General features: G+C 49.5%; 2 protein-coding genes across 5 annotated transcripts in view; both read left to right on the top strand.

The window, feature by feature from the left end:
- The window catches only part of PCP4L1 (Purkinje cell protein 4 like 1), a 374,963-nt gene that overhangs the window by 92,818 nt on the left and 263,784 nt on the right, over positions 1-18,361 (top strand). The window lies entirely within an intron of this gene.
- Positions 6,987-17,632, top strand: SDHC (succinate dehydrogenase complex subunit C). Of its 3 annotated transcripts, none has more exons than XM_075607801.1 (6): positions 6,987-7,175; positions 8,433-8,489; positions 11,791-11,892; positions 14,772-14,833; positions 16,096-16,259; positions 16,421-17,632. In XM_075607801.1, the coding sequence occupies exons 1-6, from the start codon at positions 7,156-7,158 to the stop codon at positions 16,523-16,525; spliced, it is 510 nt and encodes a 169-aa protein (XP_075463916.1). In that variant the 5' UTR covers positions 6,987-7,155; the 3' UTR covers positions 16,526-17,632. The 3 variants fall into 3 exon arrangements, with proteins under 3 accessions (XP_075463916.1, XP_075463917.1, XP_075463918.1); XM_075607802.1 differs by having other exon boundaries at positions 6,990-7,226; XM_075607803.1 differs by having other exon boundaries at positions 6,999-7,060.

The raw sequence follows: 18,361 nt of genomic DNA, 5'->3' as shown, positions 1-18,361 counted from the left end.
AGTCGAAGACACCTGTGCTAAAGCAGGGATATCCTGAAGTTAAAAACTGTTGGTGGTCCTTGAGGATTGCAGTCGTTGACTGAGCCACTGATTGAGCCACCTGTGCTAAACCAGGAAAACCTGACCTGTTGGTGGTCCTTTGAGGACTGGAGTTGCCCACCCCTGTGCTAGCATGACCAGACTTGTATATGGCAAACAGTTTATACATTCAGTTATAAGAATGCAGGTGGCGAGCAGCATCCCATCTTTCCAGTGGCCCATTTTCCTATGTGTAGCTACGTCTCATAGGCATTGACCCTGCAGACACACTTACCAGAACACCCGCCTACTGTCTCTGCAAGTCCTCCCTACTTACCAATTAGATTGTAAGCTCTGCGGGGCAGGGACTCCTTTTCTAAAATGTCACTTTTATGTCTGAAGCGCTTATTCCCAATGTGTTATATTATTAAGTCACGTGTGTTACTGCTGTGACGCGCTATGTACACGGATGGCTCTATATAAATAAAGATATACATACCTACATACTATCTTGGTCATTTAACTCCTACAATCTCTCCCTATAAAACCTAGATTTCTCATTGCTACTTTTTAGCGGCTCTCTCCTAAAGTGATTTTAGATTTATTCTTTAATATTGTATTCATCTTTCTATAATCAGATGAAAAGTGATCTTCCTTGTTCATTTCTCAATATCAGGCTCAGTACAACTTTTAACAGTTTTAAAGCGCTTCAAACATTGAGAGCGAGAGAGGGTGAGAGAGGGGGAAAGGGAGAGAGAGAGAGAGAGAGAGAGGCGTTCCTTGCTCTCCTTCAGTGATGAGCTAATTAGATTTAGGGACTCCCCGGAGTAGCAGTGACAGTGAATTGGAAGCAATTTCACTGAATTGTCACACCAGCATCTCAAAGGTTTGAATGGAATATTACCATCTAGTAAGCAGCCCTTCTTATACTTAGGCATGCAATATAGTGCGTCAATTATAATTGGCAGTGTTAGCCAGACGTTTGTATACTTGGGACGCACGCGCGCACGGCCGTGAGCTGTGGCGCGGCAGACCAGGGAAATTACAATAAAAATTTATTTTCGCGCTGCTTCCACGCTGCGAACCAATCACAGCGCGGCCTAACGCTGTGACATCAGAGTCATGCCCCCTAACCGTGCGCGTCACCGCTTGCACCCTAACAACTAAACGCACATGCCCCGTGCACGCGCAATGCCAGGCACGCACCTGCGCCTACTATAAAACAAGCCTAAGGCTGAGTCCATAGACACTAAGCCCGTGCGGGTGCTTTCCCTGGCCTTACTACGCGCGCCATCCGGGGGCGTGTCTGGGGGCGGGCCAGTGACGTCACGGAGCTGGTTCGCCCTCATTGGGCGAACTGCTCACGTGACCGGCCCTCCGCTCCCGTCAGCACTTAAACGAAAAAAAATTGCCGGCTACGCTCCCGCACGCCTGCGGAGGCGTGCGCGAGCCCCTGATAAAGCCGCTCTCATTGTGGCTGCAGGGGCTCAGTGCCGAGTGTGAGCGCGGCTCAGCACGGCTAAGCACGGCTCAGCGTCTAAGCGCTGACCATGCCCGCGGCCTTAGTCTAGTCAAAAGCTCCTACTGTACATCTCAATGATTTCTGTTGGGGTCTCTGTCACTTGCTCATGGAGCTGTCACAATCAGTACTAAGTACATTAAAGCTCTGATGTGTCCAATGTCTTTTTATTGCCAGTTTAATGGCAAGACAAACAGTTTGGAGACGCAAATCTTACTGCAGTGGCATCATTTTGTTAACGTGTTACCCCTATTAATGAAAGCGCACAACCGGTGTCACTTTAACATGAAAGCTCATCACTTTGGAGTTTAAAACCTGCCAAGAATTAATGGCTCTGAACAGCACACAGATTGCGAGTTTTTACTGTATCTGCCAAAACAAAATAGAAACATTGAAACATATGCTGCCAGTTCGTCAATCCCAATTACAGAGAAGTAATGGCAGTCAGAGGTTTAATAGGGGAACCCCATGAATTCCAATGGGTCTGCAATACAACAATGAGAGTGTCAGCCTTCGTTGCTCTCCCTCAGTGAAAAGAACATTATATTTAAGGACACCCACTCAAAATCTAACACAGACCTATCTGCTCTCACTAATCGGTGCTCAATGTCCCAATGTGAGGGTTTTGGCTGGAGCACACTTGCTTAGTTTTTTGGCAAGAGAAGAGCAAACTCCCCAAGCGTACCTATTATTTCTGTTCCGCATCATTTTCCAGCGGTGGGAGAGCAGGTAAAATGCTCCAGTGATTGCCTTGGAAATCTCAGCTGATAACAGCAGCAGGACGCTGGCTGGTTAAGTTAATAAATGATCCGTGTGTTATTTGGATGTTATCATTATGTTTTATGTATAACTCAGTACATAAAAATAAATCCCAAAATACCAGTGTTTTATTGGTGACATGTAAAACCTTTGCACATGACATACTCCAGGTGTTACGTCGCCTTTGTAGGAGGTTCTCACTTGATTGAAAGCTCCTGTATCCCACATTGACAGGAGAACTAAAGAATTGCTCACAACTTTGGCCCCCCATCTGCCGCCGTGCACATGATGCACAGGTATGTGCTATGGGGGGGAACCAACACAGACATTGCGTGGAAGTCCATATATGGTGGGTGGGGGGGGGGCTTCCTACAGTATGTGGATTTGATGCACACAAGGTGTCTCACACCTGCTCCTGGTATGGGATTATCCCTTTGTGCGTTCCTTGTTGAAGGAACTGGATACTTTGCTCAAAAACCTGTATACCGAGGAAGAGCCTAACACGCCCCTCCGGCCCAGATTCACAGAGCGCTGTTAACTCCGGGGATCCGCGTTGTTAGAGGGTATTTTTTATTTATAAAAAACAAAACATATTTACAAACATATCAATACAAAAGCAACAAACTTAAATTAAAATATACAATTTTTTTCAGAACATTTACACTGTATACAGAAAATATTTCCACACTTATATCTGACACCCGCCCATCTTCTCTCCCAGGACTTTGTATCCCACCTGCCTCTCTCCCCCCTGCTTTATTTTCTTTACCTACTCTATAACCTGTTTAACTGCACAGGTTACAGGCACGAGAACCTTTTCTGTGGAGAGAAGACTGCGGGTGATCCACAGCCTATATTTCACAAGTGCATTGATTAACACCACAGTGCTACCGCTGTAACCCTGCAAGTGATCCCTAAACACACCACGCACTATCTCACAATAGTTTTGACCCTTTAAATCTGGCATCCGTAATGAGGCGGCCATGCCTTCCCACATCTCCACTGCGTAGGGGCACTCCAGGAGGAGGTGCTCCACCGTCTCCAAGATCCCAGCACAGGAACCTCGGGGGCAGTTCCTATCCGCTATGTTTTTATATTTTAAATTTGCTCTTACATAAAGACGCCCATGGAAAGTCAACCAGACGGTATCCTGCACCCAGAGAGGGATTCTTGGGTCTAATAGATTCTGTAAGGCCTCTTTCTGGTCCTCTATGTCACAGTGTTTCAGATCTAATTGTGAGACACATATTCTGCTTAATACTACCCAGTACAGTTTTTTCCTGGGAACAGAAGTAATTTCCAGAGCAGTTATTTTACATATATTTAAGAATCTGTACATAATCCTCATATATTCTGGCATATATACATCTTTTACAATAATTCTTTTAACAGGTTTGCCATCTAGCCAGTTCCGCGTTGTTAGAGGGAAAACCTTCTTTGGATTTCATTAGCACTAACCTCCATTGTAGTTAACACAATCCCCTCTAGGGACAAAGAGAGCGCTTAACACAGTGTTATTGAGCTTTGACGATCCCCTTTAGCACTTAGCGATGTGATAACTTAAGTTAGCGCCTCCGTTACATAAATAACTGAGTTCTGTAGATCTGCGTCTCAGTGTTCTCAGGCACACACATGGGGTATAATCCAGCACTGATTCCTCCAAATCAGTGGCGTAACTACGTCTTAAGGGACCCCTGGGCATGACACCGCGACGTCACGGAGGTGGGCAGCACTGCTAGGGCTGGGACCCGCTGCGCCCGGCGGCGTGGGCGGCCGCGCGAGCGTTCCCCACCAGCAAGGGAATACTTCCAAGCCGGTCCCAGTCCCCACTCCCCCCCCCCCCCCCCCCCCGCTGCACGGCTCACTACGCGCTGTGACGTGTCAGCCGCCAGGGGATGCAAGAAAATTGTGATCCCGAGCGGTGACGCGTCACGTGGTGCGCTGATGAGCCAATCAGTGGCGGGAGCGGGAGCTGTCAGACAGCTTCCTACACAAGGTAGGGTGTGTGTGTGCGCGCACGCATGTGTGAGGAGGGCATTTGTGGGCTGCTGGAAGGTAAGCAGCTCCCTCCTGTCCGGCAGCCCGAGCCTGTGGAGGGAGGGGGGGGGGAGTAGCGGGTCCCTCCGCTCAAGCCACACCCCCCCTCCCACTCCCGCCCCCTACAGACCGCATATCGCGGTCTGTGTCTGTCAGCGCGCCGCCTGTCTGCAGTGCGGGCGCACTGACTGAGGGAGCGGGGCCTTAGCCCTCGGACATAGTGGTGTGAGCAAGGCTGAGCCGTGCTCAGCCGCTCTCATACTCGGCACTGAGCCCCTGCAGCCGCAATGAGAGCGGCTTTAGCAGGGGCTCGCGCACGCGTCCGCACGCTTGGGGAAGCGTGTGTCTCACGGAGGTTTCAAATTTGGTGCTCGCCGGAGCGCAGGGCCGGTCACGTGAGCGGTTCACCCAATGAGGGCGAACCAGCTCCGTGACGTCACTGGCCCGCCCCCAGACCCGCCCCCGACACGCCCACGGACGGCGCGCTGTGTAAGGCCAGGGAAACACCGCTTTCCCTGAGCCTCAGGGTGCCTCCCCACTGATGTTATCACTATGTCCCAGGCCTTAGGCTGTGGCCAGGCAGAGAGCGAATGTGCTGCTGCCTGTGCGCGGTGACGTCATGCGCTCTGCTATGTGATTTGTGGCCAGCTAGGTATGCGCGTGGGGGCGTGTCGTCGGGCGCGGCCATGACATCACGGAGCTGATTCGTCCCACTGCTCTAAATGTGCTGTGTCAATGAAGTCCTACTGTTTGCTAGGACATTGCAAAATGGAGACACAGGCCAGTTGCAGGTGAATCCAGAGACATCGAGGGGCTTGATGAGTAGGACTGAAAAGCCTCCTCTCTTCTCTTCCCACCGCCCCATCCCTTATCATTTTCCTGTGTACAAATAAGGTTTATGTTTAGCATTGCATTCCGTGTGCAGCAATTCAGGATCTGGGTTGTATGGAAGCCATGACAGATGGTGATATTAATATATATCGTATTGCACGTAACAGAGTATTTTAAAAAGAATTGCAACTTCTCAGTCTGAGAGTAGATTTGTTTTCGAGGTAAGCGCAAAATATTAACCAACAAAATATAGAAAACACCCAATTGTGCAATACGCCTGGTACCAAATAATGAATAAATTCTATGGGGATATACTCACATATTCCCATTATAAGCACTTTCATGGCCTTACAAGATAGACCATCTCTACCAGGAGACCTTCTAATAACTCACGTAACTGCATCAGTTGCACAAGTGGTGGAAGCCTACTGGCCAACCATTCACTATTTATGAGACCCCCACATCATTTTCAACAATTTGTCATTTTTCTACTTTCTCCCCCCCCACCAAAAGAACTCTTAACTCTATAGAAGTCAATGGAAGATGAAGAGATGTCCTGCATTTTCCTACCAAACTTCCCTGAAATGAGTTTGCAAATCATGCCTATTATTACACGTGGGAATCTTGGTGCGGACGCACAGGACGCGCACAATGTGCGGAACACAGACTTTCACAGTTAGTGCAGACCGCGCCTTTTTGGCCAGGCAGCTGCACGGGAATTTGTGACATTCAGGATGGGTTTTAAAGCACGGATCCCTGGAGTACTGAGAACAACAGCACTTTGTACAGAAAGTCATCGTCCCCTTGGTAGAATAAGTTAAGGGGTCACTAGACCTTGTGGCCGAGGAGCTGTGAGCTGAAGTTTATTTGGTCTTCGGGCTGAAAATAATAGTGATTTTGAACAGAATCATTGAGGGAGAGATTCACGAACCTCTGATAGTGACCTGTGTGGCAGCTCATGTAATAACTTATCCGCTAATGCAGGATCCTAGTGCGGTAACCAGTATTAGTGGTTAGTGAATCCTGGTGAGTAATGTGAAATTAGACAGTGCCTACGGCTGCGTTTATAGTCCTGGCTACAGCGAAGGCGTGCAGCCGCAAAGCAACTTAATGTATTCTGTAGCGACCGCCCATAGTGGGCGCGACAGCAACGTGTGACATTACAGCGACCAAAAGCGCTGTAGTCAAAAGAATTTGAGATTTCCAGAGACGACGCACCACGTGACTGGCAGCAGCAAATCACAATGCCCCTTTTCGCCAGCGACATCGCACACCAGAATGCAGGTTTCGCGATGGCGTCACAGGTAGCGTCGCCGTCGGTGTAGACAAAACTATAAATGCAGCCAGAGAGATCAAACACAACTCCTAAGAAAAAATAATAATCAGCAGTTTCATGGACTTTAATGCCTTCCCACGTATTAAAGCAGAAGAACATGCAACATCGTATGTGGGCTTTTATATATCCGTACATAATACTTTCTGGGGGTTTTAAAATATTTTTATTATTTAACTGTTAATGCCATTTGTATCTGTATGTATGTGTATTTGTATGCCATCATGACCATCATCATGAACAAGGATCCCATATATATTTTATATATACACTTATTATTATTGTATAGTATTTGTATTTATTGTATTTAGTATGTATACAGAGAAGAATAATGACACTGAGTATTAACACATCAGGGTCAGCACTTTCCTGAGTGGGGCTGGCCCTTTAAATCTGACAGCTGCCCACGTGCTGCTGTCAGTGCATGACACGCCCACTCCGGTGTAGCACCGCCCCAGCCGGCGCTGGCCAATCAGCAGAGAGGGGGAGAGAGAGGTGACCCGGAAGTGCTCCAGATTCGCCGTTACCGGGAGCAGCTTCTCAGGCACCGGAGCTGTGAGGCGGTGAGAGAGCCCCTGGGGGAACTTCCGGATCTCACGTGACAGGGAGTGGGTAAAGGGACTCTGCGGGCTGCGACGTCACTTCCGGCGAGTCCAAAATGGCGGCTTTGTTATTGAGGTGACTTTACCACCCAGGGGACAACTGAGGAAACGGGGGCAAGAGAGCGGGGTGAGATAGGGGGAAACGCAGGATAGCGGGGTGAGACGGAGCAAGATGGGGCAACTGAGGAAGGAGGGGCAGGGGGCAACTGAGGGGATGGACTGTGTTAAATTGAGGAGACGGGTCAGGAGAGGGGGTGAGACAGGTCAACTGAGGAAACGGGGGGCAGGAGAGGGGGGTGAGACAGGGCAACTGATGAAATGGGGGACAGGAGAGGGGGGTGAGACAGGGGACAACTGAGGAGACGGGGAAGGAGAGGAGCGTGAAACGGGGCAACTGTGGAGATGCGGCAGGAGACGGGGTGAGACGGGCAACTGAGGAAGGAGGGGGCAACTGAGGGGAGGGACTGGGGTAAACTGAGGAGATGGGGGGGAGACGCGGCAGGAGAACGTGGTGAGATGGGGCAACTGAGGGGAGGGACAGGGGTAAACAGGAGATGGGGGGGTGTGTGAGACAAGGGGCAACTGAGGAGACTGGGCAGGAGAGGGGGTGAGATAGGGGGCAACCGAGGAGATGGGGGCCGGAGAGGAGGGTGAGACGGGGCCACTGATGGAGGGAGAGAGGGCAACTGAGGGGAGGGACGGGGGAAACTGAGGAGATGAGGGGGTGAGACAGGGGGCAACTGAGGAGGCAGGAGAAGGGGTGAGACAGGGCAACTGAGGAGGCAGGAGATGGGGAAACTGAGGGGTGGGGGTGAGACGGGGGCAACTATGGGGAGGGAAGGGAAAAACTGAGGGAGTGGGGCAGGAGTGAGGGGGGAAACTGAGGGGAGGTAGGGGGTGAGACCGGGGCAACTGAGGTGTGGGACGGGGGGGGGCAACTGTGACAAAATAGGTGAGGGGGCAGTAGGGTGCATGAGGAGGGAAGAATGGTAAAGGAGGGGGCGGATGGTTAGAATGAGAGGAGCAGAATAGTGACAGAGTTAGCCGCCCTAGAGGATGTATATGGGTCACAGAATGGTAGCACTGCAGGGCACATTGGCTTATAAGAGGCAGTTGGGAGTAACTGATGTGAGGGTGGGACAGGTGGTTAGTGTGAAGTAAGAGAAGTATATGAGTGCAGGGATAGGGGGGGTAAGTGAGGAATTAATCAGAGAAGGAGGAAAAATTGCAAAGCAATGTAAGAGACAGGAAAGGACACGAGAAACCGCGAGAGAACAATACAGTAAGCTCTCTTACTTAATGCCCCTTCTGACTTCTCCCTCTTGCCCCTCAGACATGCCGGGCGGCAGTGCCTCCGTGCCCAGCTCACACCCGTCTTTTGTGTTAGAAAGTAAGTATGTTTTCATTATTGCTTTTCGCAGGTCACGCAGCAAATTTGTGCATTCTCCTGAATACCGTACAGGTGTAAAATGAAACAGCGTGTAAATGTCTTGCTGAAAATTTGACTTTTTGTACACTCCACTTTTTACAATGTAGTTGTTATACACTTTTTTTGCTTCTTGGAAATATTTTCCAGCAGAGAGGTTTTTTTATTTTTTCGCTTTTTATTTATCACGTGGATAGGTTGAAATGCAATAAATTATCTTATACTATATTAGTGAAAGCACTGTATGTTTGCCTGCCTGCCTGCATGCATGCATGCCAGCCTGCCTGCCTGCCTGGATGTCCGGTGTCCCTAGGGGAAATCTCATTGGTCCCTTGGTCCGCCCCCGCACACCTCTCATTGGCCTGAGGCGGAGTGACGGGCCAAAGGACACACAGGGACACACACACACAGGGACACACACACACAGGGGCACACACACACACACAGGGACACACACACACACACACACACACACAGGGACACACACACACACACAGGGACACACACACACAGGGACACACACTCTCCCCCGTCAGTTGGACCGCAGCTCACCTTCCACACCCCCCCCCCCCCTCCTCTCCCGGTGCCCCTCCTCTCCCGGTGCCCCTCACTCTCCCGGTGCCCCTCACTCTCTCCCCCCTCCCCACCTCACCCAAATCCCCACGCTCCGCAACATCCCCAGCCGCACCATCACCCTCATCGTGCGCCGCGGAGGAAGCGCGGCCCTGCTGCTCAGCAGCAAACTCCAGGCTCCTCCCCCCTCACGGCGCGGCCCTCCTGCTCTCCCCCTCACGTGCGCCGCTACCGGAGAGGGGAAGCGGCGCGGGACTCCCCATCACGTGCGCCGCTACCGGAGAGGGGAAGCGTCGCGGGACTCCCCATCACGTGCGCCGCTACCGGAGAGGGGAAGCGGTGCGGGACTCCCCATCACGTGCGCCGCTACCGGAGAGGGGAAGCGCGGCGCGGGACTCCCCCTCACGTGCGCCGCTACCGGAGAGGGGAAGCGCGGCGCGGGACTCCCCCTCACGTGCGCCGCTACCGGAGAGGGGAAGCGCGGCGCGGGACTCCCCATCACGTGTGATGCTACCGGAGAGGGGAAGCGCGGCGCGGGACTCCTGCCACTCTTGCCCCCCCCCAGCTTCCCGAACTCACCTCCTGCCCCAGCCAGATGCCACGGGGTCAAGGTAAGTCACACACCGTCTCCCACCCACGCACTGTCACCCACACACCCACCCAGTCACTTTCACCCACCCAGTCACCCACCCACCCACTCACTCAGTCACCCACTCAGTCACTCAGTCACCCACCCACTCAGTCACCCACCCACTCAGTAACCCACCCACTCACTTAGTCACCCAAAAACTCACTTAGTCACCCACCCACTCACTCAGTCACCCACCCACTCAGTCACCCACCCACTCACTCAGTCACCCACCCACTCACTCAGTCACACACCCACCCAGTCACCCACTCAGTCACCCACACACCCACCCAGTCACCCACCCAGTCACTTTCACCCAGTCACCCACTTTCACCCACCCACCCACTCAGTCACCCACCCACTCAGTCACCCACCCACTCAGTCACCCACTCACTCAGTCACCCACTCACTCAGTCACCCACTCACTCAGTCACCCACTCACTCAGTCACCCACTCACTCAGTCACCCACTCACTCAGTCACCCACTCACTCAGTCACCCACTCACTCAGTCACCCACTCACTCAGTCACCCACTCACTCAGTCACCCACTCAGTCACCCACCCACACACCCACCCAGTCACCCACCCAGTCACTTTCACCCAGTCACCCACTTTCACCCAGTCACCCACCCACCCACTCAGTCACCCACCCACTCAGTCACCCACTCAGTTACCCACCCATTCAGTCACCCATTCAGTCAGTCACCCAGTCACCCACCCATTCAGTCAGTCAGTCACCCACTCACCCACCCACTCACTCAGTCACCCACCCACTCAGTCAGTCACCCACCCACTCAGTCAGTCACCCACCCACTCAGTCAGTCACCCACCCACTCAGTCAGTCACCCACCCACTCAGTCACCCACCCACTCAGTCACCCACCCACTCAGTCACCCAGTCACCCACCCATTCAGTCAGTCAGTCACCCACTCACCCACCCAGTCAGTCACCCACTCACCCACCCAGTCAGTCACCCACTCACCCACCCAGTCAGTCACCCACTCACCCACCCAGTCAGTCACCCACTCACCCACCCAGTCAGTCACCCACTCACCCACCCAGTCAGTCACCCACTCACCCACCCAGTCAGTCACCCACTCACCCACCCAGTCACACACTCACCCACCCAGTCAGTCACCCATTCACCCACCCAGTCAGTCTCCCACTCACCCACCCAGTCAGTCTCCCACTCACCCACCCAGTCAGTCTCCCACTCACCCACCCACCGACCCAACTCACCCACCCAACCACCGACCCAAAGTCACCCACCGACCCAAAGTCACCCACCCACTGACCCAAAGTCAAACCGACCCAAAGTCACCCACCCACCGACCCAAAGTCACACACCCACCGACCCAAAGTCACACACCCACCGACCCAAAGTCAAACCGACCCAAAGTCACCCACCCACCGACCCAAAGTCACACACCCACCGACCCAAAGTCAAACCGACCCAAAGTCACCCACCCACTCAGTCACCCACCCACCCACTCAGTCAAGTGTCACACACCCACCCAGTCACCCACACACTCAGTCAACTCAGTCACCCACCTAGCTGTCAAGGGGGGGGGGGGAAGCCTAACCCTGTCGTACGCCCCCCCAAAATTATATCCCGGGCAACGCCGGGTCTCTCAGCTAGTCATGCTATAATAATAACTTTATTTCATATAGCGCTTTTCTCCCAATGGGACTCAAAGCGTGTCAAAATTACAGTACAGTGCGCTGTACACAGCACGGAGGAATGTTAGACACAGCCCCTGCCCTGCAGAGCTTACAATCTGTGTTAGGTGCTTGAGGCACAGGGAGATAAAGTGACTTGCCCATGGTCACAAGGAGCTGACACCGGGAATTGAACCAGGTTCCCCTGCTTCAGTGTCATTATTTACAGTCACTGAACTGCTCCTTCTCACTATATAGGGATAAGAACATTAAAAATATATAACCCATTTGAGAAAGGAATTCTTGTTAGCCACGAAGCACTGCAGAAGCTGGGTTACCCCTGTCCCTGCACTAATCTAGCTTGGCCGTGTCGAATGCTAAGTGTTTATTGCTTTGTGTTTTCAGTGCTGTTCCAATGGGGACCACGAGCCGCCAGGAGGTGGATCACTACTTAGACAAAAATACCCGACTAAACCGCCCAATGTCTCCTCACATCACCATCTATAGGTAAGCGCAGCCGTCCTGGATCACTTCGTATCCCATTGCATCCTATACTCCATGCAAGGACAGAACCTGAAATCTATGTATAGCTTTATTTCAATGTTGCCCTCAGTGTACTCGGCGCTTTATAAATCATAGTAACAGTTACAGAGAAAGGTGGAGCTCAAAGCTATTCTTACTCTACTTTGTTATCAACATTGAAACATAATTATATAGGTCACTTTAACCCATTCACGGCCTAAGGGACTTGTGCGCTGCTTGTCCCTCTGACAGCATAGGGGTTAATCTTTCTCCTACTTACTGTGAAACCTTGGGCTCCCCGTGATCATTGGCCTCATTTCTATTTCTTCATTTTTTGGAGTGTGTCCTTTTCCTGTGCATGTTTAAATGACAGGCCCCCCTTTAGTATTATTAAAACGGTTGATCCAAGAAGTATCAGAAAGAGACCCCAAAAGTTGCACTCGTGCCAGTATATAAATTTTATGAAATAGGGATTCAAAATATCCCAGAGATGTAATATCTCATAGAGGCAAGTCTATTGACTAATGGATCAGCATTTAAAATAAAATAATACAATATTTTAAAATATTACAGTGTGATAGATATATACAGGGATATCTTAATGTGTCGCTGCTCCGCTGACGTCACCGTCGTGACGTCTCTTCCGCCAACCTAGGTTTTGTGTGTGCACCCGCGCTGCTTCAGGGGGAGAGAATGGCAAGAAATGAAATACCTTGCAGTCAGACTCGGTATAGATTTTTACATGTGACTGGCCATTATTTAAATAATAGGACATTAACTGGTTAATATTGAGAGAGTCATCTTCCAACTATTATTATACCAATAGTTGTCTATACTATCCTATACACGAGTGTCTCTGCACCACTCCGGGGATTTTAAGATATCCCTGTACATATTTATCACACTGTAATATTTGATTTATGCAATAATATTGTTATTATTTAATTTTAAATGCTGATCCATTAGTCAATAGACTTGCCTCTATGAGATGTTACATCTCAGGGATATTTTGAATCCCTATTTCATACAATATATACACTGGCACAAGTGCAACTTTTGGGGTCTCTTTCTGATCCTTCTTGGATCAACCTTGTTAATAATATATAAATGTATTCCCCTTTGCACCTTGCAATCTCTTACATATACTTATAATTTAGGAATACTCCGGGTGAGCGGCCTGGTCACCTCTCTCTTCCCCTTCTGGTATTGCAGGGTAAAGGGAGGGCCTTTCATATGTTTTCTCCCTGTGGTAGAATGCTACTTTAAGCACGTTAAATTGGCAAATCGTGCCACTGCCGCGGTCTCCATGGGTGAGGGTATTGGAAGAGGAGACACGGCATATATAAAAGGGCACAGTGTTTTTGGGAAGGACTTCTGTTCGTCTCTGTATTCCTCACTCGCAACAATCCTATTGAAAGGGAGGTTTTATTCCTTTGTATGGAGATGGCTCTGGAAATTCCTCTCCTTCTGCAGACACTGAGTGGGCTTACACTGCCCTGTGTCAGAGAAAGCAGCCTTTGAGCCCCCCTCCCTCTCTCCCCACCGCTCCGTGCTCTTTCTCCCTTGGAGGACTTTCTTGCCAGCGGCTGCTGTTCATCCACCCGCACAAATACCATTGCCCCACAGAGCCATGAATAACACTGCTATCTAGGGACTCGGGGTTAGAAGCGCGCACGCACTCCATGTCCCCCTCATCACATTCCTGACAAGTTCTCCCAGGAGCCTCGGCACAGAATGTGCGAACGCTGCTCCTCGGTGTGCTGTGTAAAAGATCTGATGCCAACCAAGCCCACTCCAGAGAGTTACTGTTATTTGTAAAAAAAAAATATGTGTATTTTAATATCCTTGCGTTCCTAAAGATAGTTTTTATTTTATACCTCAGTCTAATTTATAGGCCTCTCAATGGACAATGCTTATAAGCAGTTCTCATCACCAATACGCATGTGTTGTATGTACAGCCTACGTAATGTGCATAGATAAAATATATCATCCTTTTTTATATATTTTTTAAAGTAAACACAGGCCTTCACTTAAGGGGGCATCGCAATACAATCAGTTTGAGAGCAGCTACAATTAAATACAATTATTTTGTTACACAAGAGACAGGAAAAACCAGAGTTATAATAATAAATGGTAGCATTAAATGAATAAAAGTTATACATTCAGTTTGCAGATATTTCATGGACAGTCAGATATGCATAAGTAACATTTACAGACAGGATTCAAATTGTGTTAGAAGAGGTAGGATAGGCCTGCAATGTGCTGTTTGGAGAGGTAGGACAGGCCTGCTATGTTAGGAGAGGTAGGATAGGCCTGCAATGTGTTAGAGGCCCTGCCTCAAGGAGCTTACAATCCATAGGCTGGGTAAGTAGACATTGTGTACAGGGGATGAGTCGTTGATGACTTTCAGATTGCAATAGAACAGCTGTCACATTACCAAACATCAGCAAACGGCTCACACACTTTGGCTGCCCTTCAACTGCCGCCTGAAGCTAACGCCTTTGGGGTGCCTCGGGTGTTTATATCCTAGAGATTCTTTGGTAGAATGAAACGGCGGCATAGCACAGTGCTGGACCTCATGGCAGACATGAAGGGGCAGGAATTGATGAGCTGCAGGTCTTTGAAGCATCTCTTTTCCTCATGCTGTTAACCCCATCCACGCTGGCTTAGTTAACAGAGGTAGTGAAGGCATATTGGGGAGTCTCTTAGGGCGATGCCTTTGGGTGGTGTGTCCCAGAGATTTTTTGGTAGAATGAAACCGCAGCCTAGCGTGGTGCACACCAGATAGTTGAGGTGGGATAAGACCTCTCTCTGACACAATTACCTGATGCTTAACCCTGCTTGCGTTTCTTTTCCCCACGCAGTTGGTCTTTGCCTATGGCGATGTCCATCACCCACCGAGGCACAGGCGTTGCAATGAGTGCTGGTGAGTATCACTATATCGGGTTCAGGATTCGGGTGGTCCTGACAGTCACATAGTAGCTGTAATAGCTGAGAGTTCTGAGCAAAGTGAATGTGCAGTCACAGGAGTAAGGGAAACGGTGGTGAAGTTTCTACCTTGGTTTCCACCTGTCTGAAGTTATGTCCGGCTTCTCTGTGACCAGCCTGCATTCCATCAGGCTTGTCAGCATAGTACAGGGGTGGGCATCTCCAGTCCTCAAGGGCCACCGACAGGTCTTCAGGATATCAGTGCTTCAGTACAGGTGGTGCAGTGTGTGACTGAGCCACCTGTGCTGAAGCATGGATATCCTGAAAACCTGACCTGTTGGTGGCCCTTGAGGACTGGAGTTGCCCACCTCTGCTGTAGTAGAAGAAAAGCGCTGTCAGTCTGGATTTGCATTACTTCTTAAATGCTTTCTGTCTAAGACAGATCAGCAATGCAAATGCTTTGCAGGGTAAGGTGTAACATCCTGAAGGTGCTGGAGTGGACAATAATATATACAGGCAGTCCTCGGTTATCCAACGGAATCTGTTCTGGAAGCAGCGTTGGATAGTGAAACTGTTGTAAAGTGAGTCCCATGTTAATCAGTGGCGGTGAACGTCGCATAACACATTCAAGCGTTGGAAAACGACCCTGAGGGAGAAGGAGCGGCTCAGTGAGTAAAGACCCTGACTGGCACTGAGAGTTTGAAGCAGGGGAGCCTGGTTCAATTCCAGGTGTCAAAGTGACTTGCCTAAGGTCACAAGGAGTTCTCCTTGTGCCTCAGGCACCAAAAACATAGATTGTACGCTCCACAGGGCAGGGACTTGTGCCTGCAAAATGTCTCTGTATAGCGCTACGTAAAACTAGCAGCGCTATACAAGAACATGCTATTATTTATTTTTATTATTATTATTGTAACGCGTCGGATATGCCATCCGTCGTAAAGTGAAACGTCTAACGAGGACCAGCTGTACTCGTACACCTACTAAAAGACACATTTATGCACACACCGTATATGTGTGTGGGAAGCACCACAGATGCTTTAAGCACTACAACCAAAGCAGGAGCTGTATCTGTTCATCTTTGTTTATAGAAAGTTCAAATTTTTGATATTGGTTACACCCTGCTGTGTACATGTTGCAGCTGGAATAGTAACCACCATATAAGTATAAAGAGCAGATTGTAAGCATTTTGTCTTCTGTCTTGTGAGCTGCCGTGTCCTGTACATTCAGTGACAGACCTGCCCTTCTCCCTCCTTCTCCCAGGGCTTTCTCTCTTCAGTGTGGCAGCTCTGGTTCTTCCTGGAGACTATTCTTCGTACCTGGAGCTGATCAAGTCCCTCAGCTTGGGGCCAGCACTTATCTACTCTGCTAAATTTACATTGGCTTTTCCCTTCATGTACCACTGTTGGAACGGAGTCAGGCACTTGGTGAGTGGCGTTTTGTGTGTCTCTTGGGTTATAGTTTGTTGTTGGGCATCATGAGTTAGGTGTGTGCCTGTAACGTTGTAGCCTTATGGCAGCACCACACCGTCACTTTGTCCTGTGAGTTCACCGTCCTGCTCATTACCTGTTTTTTTCTGCCTCTGCAGGCTTGGGACCTGGGCAAGGGTTTTAAAATCCCTCAATTATACCAGTCTGCATACATGGTGCTGGCTCTTACCCTGCTCTCCGCTGCCGGCATCGCGGCCATGTGATTGGAAGACACTCCGTCTGTTAACCTCTGCAGTCCACACTGAAGGACCCCCATTCATTTCAATTACACTTCTCTCATCTAATCATATTCTGCGGAGCCCGCATACAGCACGTACCCCTCTACATCTCTGTTCCCATGGCAACACTACCCTGTGAAAATATAATTTTTCTGCTTCTAGAAACCATCAAATCCGTGTTCTAGCCCCATGCTGAATTTCTCAGGCTGCTATGAGAGAGCTTGTATCGCCAAAAATATTGATTGGTTAGTAGATAGTGCGTTCCCTGTGATGTCGAGGGCAGCTTAATGCGGGGGCTCTCAACTCCAGTCCTCAAGACCTCCCCCCCCCCCTAACAGGTCTGGTTTTCAGGATATCCCTGCTTCAGCACAGGTGGCTGTCAGTGGCTCAGTCTTTTGACTAGGCCATCTGTGCTGAAGCAGGGATTTCCTGGAAACAAGACCTATTAGGGGGGTCTAGAGGACTGGAGTTGAGACCCCCTGGCTCAAAGGGTTGAGTTGCACCAACAAAGACCATTAGCATAGAAGGCAGGACAAACAAGATCACCTATTGCACATGGTAAATCATCATAAACAAGATTTTGCCATCGATATGATCGGCCATCTCTTGATTTCTCTGGGCCGTGCATATTCTGGTCCATGCGGTTTTGAAAATGATTTGACATTAATGTTTACATTTAGCCTTCTCTCTGCCAGAGGTGGCTCCTGTATCCCGCAGGCGCCTCACTCGGCAAAAGGGGGTCTGAAAATAAGTCAGCCAAAGACCCATCTCGGTGATGGTTCCGTAAAGTGTAATTGTTCTCGTGCATTTTGTTTCCTGGTAGCTAGATTGTATGTGTCACACGCCCATGGAAACGTGAGCTCTGCAGCTTTCAAAGGGAATGAATTGTTTGTTGCGTGACGTAGGGGGGAGATTAACTAGGGTCCACTATGGGGGTCACGTGCTCGATCCAGCGTTACCTGCCATTAACTTGAATGCGTTACCCTGGACCTTGTTGAATCTCCCCCAAAATGTTTTGTTTGGAGCGGACAAGGCAATTTGTGTGTGGGGTACGTCTTGAGACGGTTCTGAAGAAGGGCTTCCTAACAAATAGCTAATCCTTTGTCAGTTCGCTGACACAATTTTAGGGGGAAAGTGCATCAAACTGAAGTAGTATCCTAATACTGGCAATAAACATCTCGTGGTCTCCTTTCCCAAGCTATTAGGTCAATTATGGCCAATGGTTAATCTCAAATTAGGTGCCAGCTCTCTTTATGAGATCATCTTTCATTTGTCCCATCAGAGCTAAAACTGCACTTCTTTGTAAAAAAAAAAAAAAAAAAAAATGTTAAAAAGAATGGAGTTGTTTTTCTTCTTCTTTCCCCCAGTGCAGCGAGTGTCTCTCCTCTGTGTGGCGGGACAATGGGTATACTTGTCTGTGCTTTAGGGTAGGAAGGGCATGAAATTCCATCAGCAGCAGCAACTTCTGCGTGGGAACTATATAAAGGGCACATGGAATGCTCTGCAAGGGAGTTATATAGATATATATATCATAATGGTGCCAATCGCAATTCAGATAATGTCCTGTCAAGTGTTTGTAATGATGCCTATGTACTTGATAAGCAAAAAAAATCAGGATGTTTGCTGCACACCAAAAAAATATATATATATATATATATATATATATGCAAATATAGCTGTATGCTCATCTGCATGTCTTAGGCAGGTCTGCAACCCCGCCTTTCCCCATTATCACCCAGCATACAGCACTTCCACTGCAGCAAGGGATTCTGGGAAATGACATGCAAATGAGCACACAGTGTCACTTTTTGCCTCAATAAC

Source organism: Ascaphus truei, chromosome 7 (genome assembly GCF_040206685.1).
Source record: "Ascaphus truei isolate aAscTru1 chromosome 7, aAscTru1.hap1, whole genome shotgun sequence".
Classification (NCBI taxonomy): Eukaryota; Metazoa; Chordata; class Amphibia; order Anura; family Ascaphidae; genus Ascaphus; species Ascaphus truei.
This window is presented reverse-complemented; position numbering and strand designations above follow the sequence as displayed.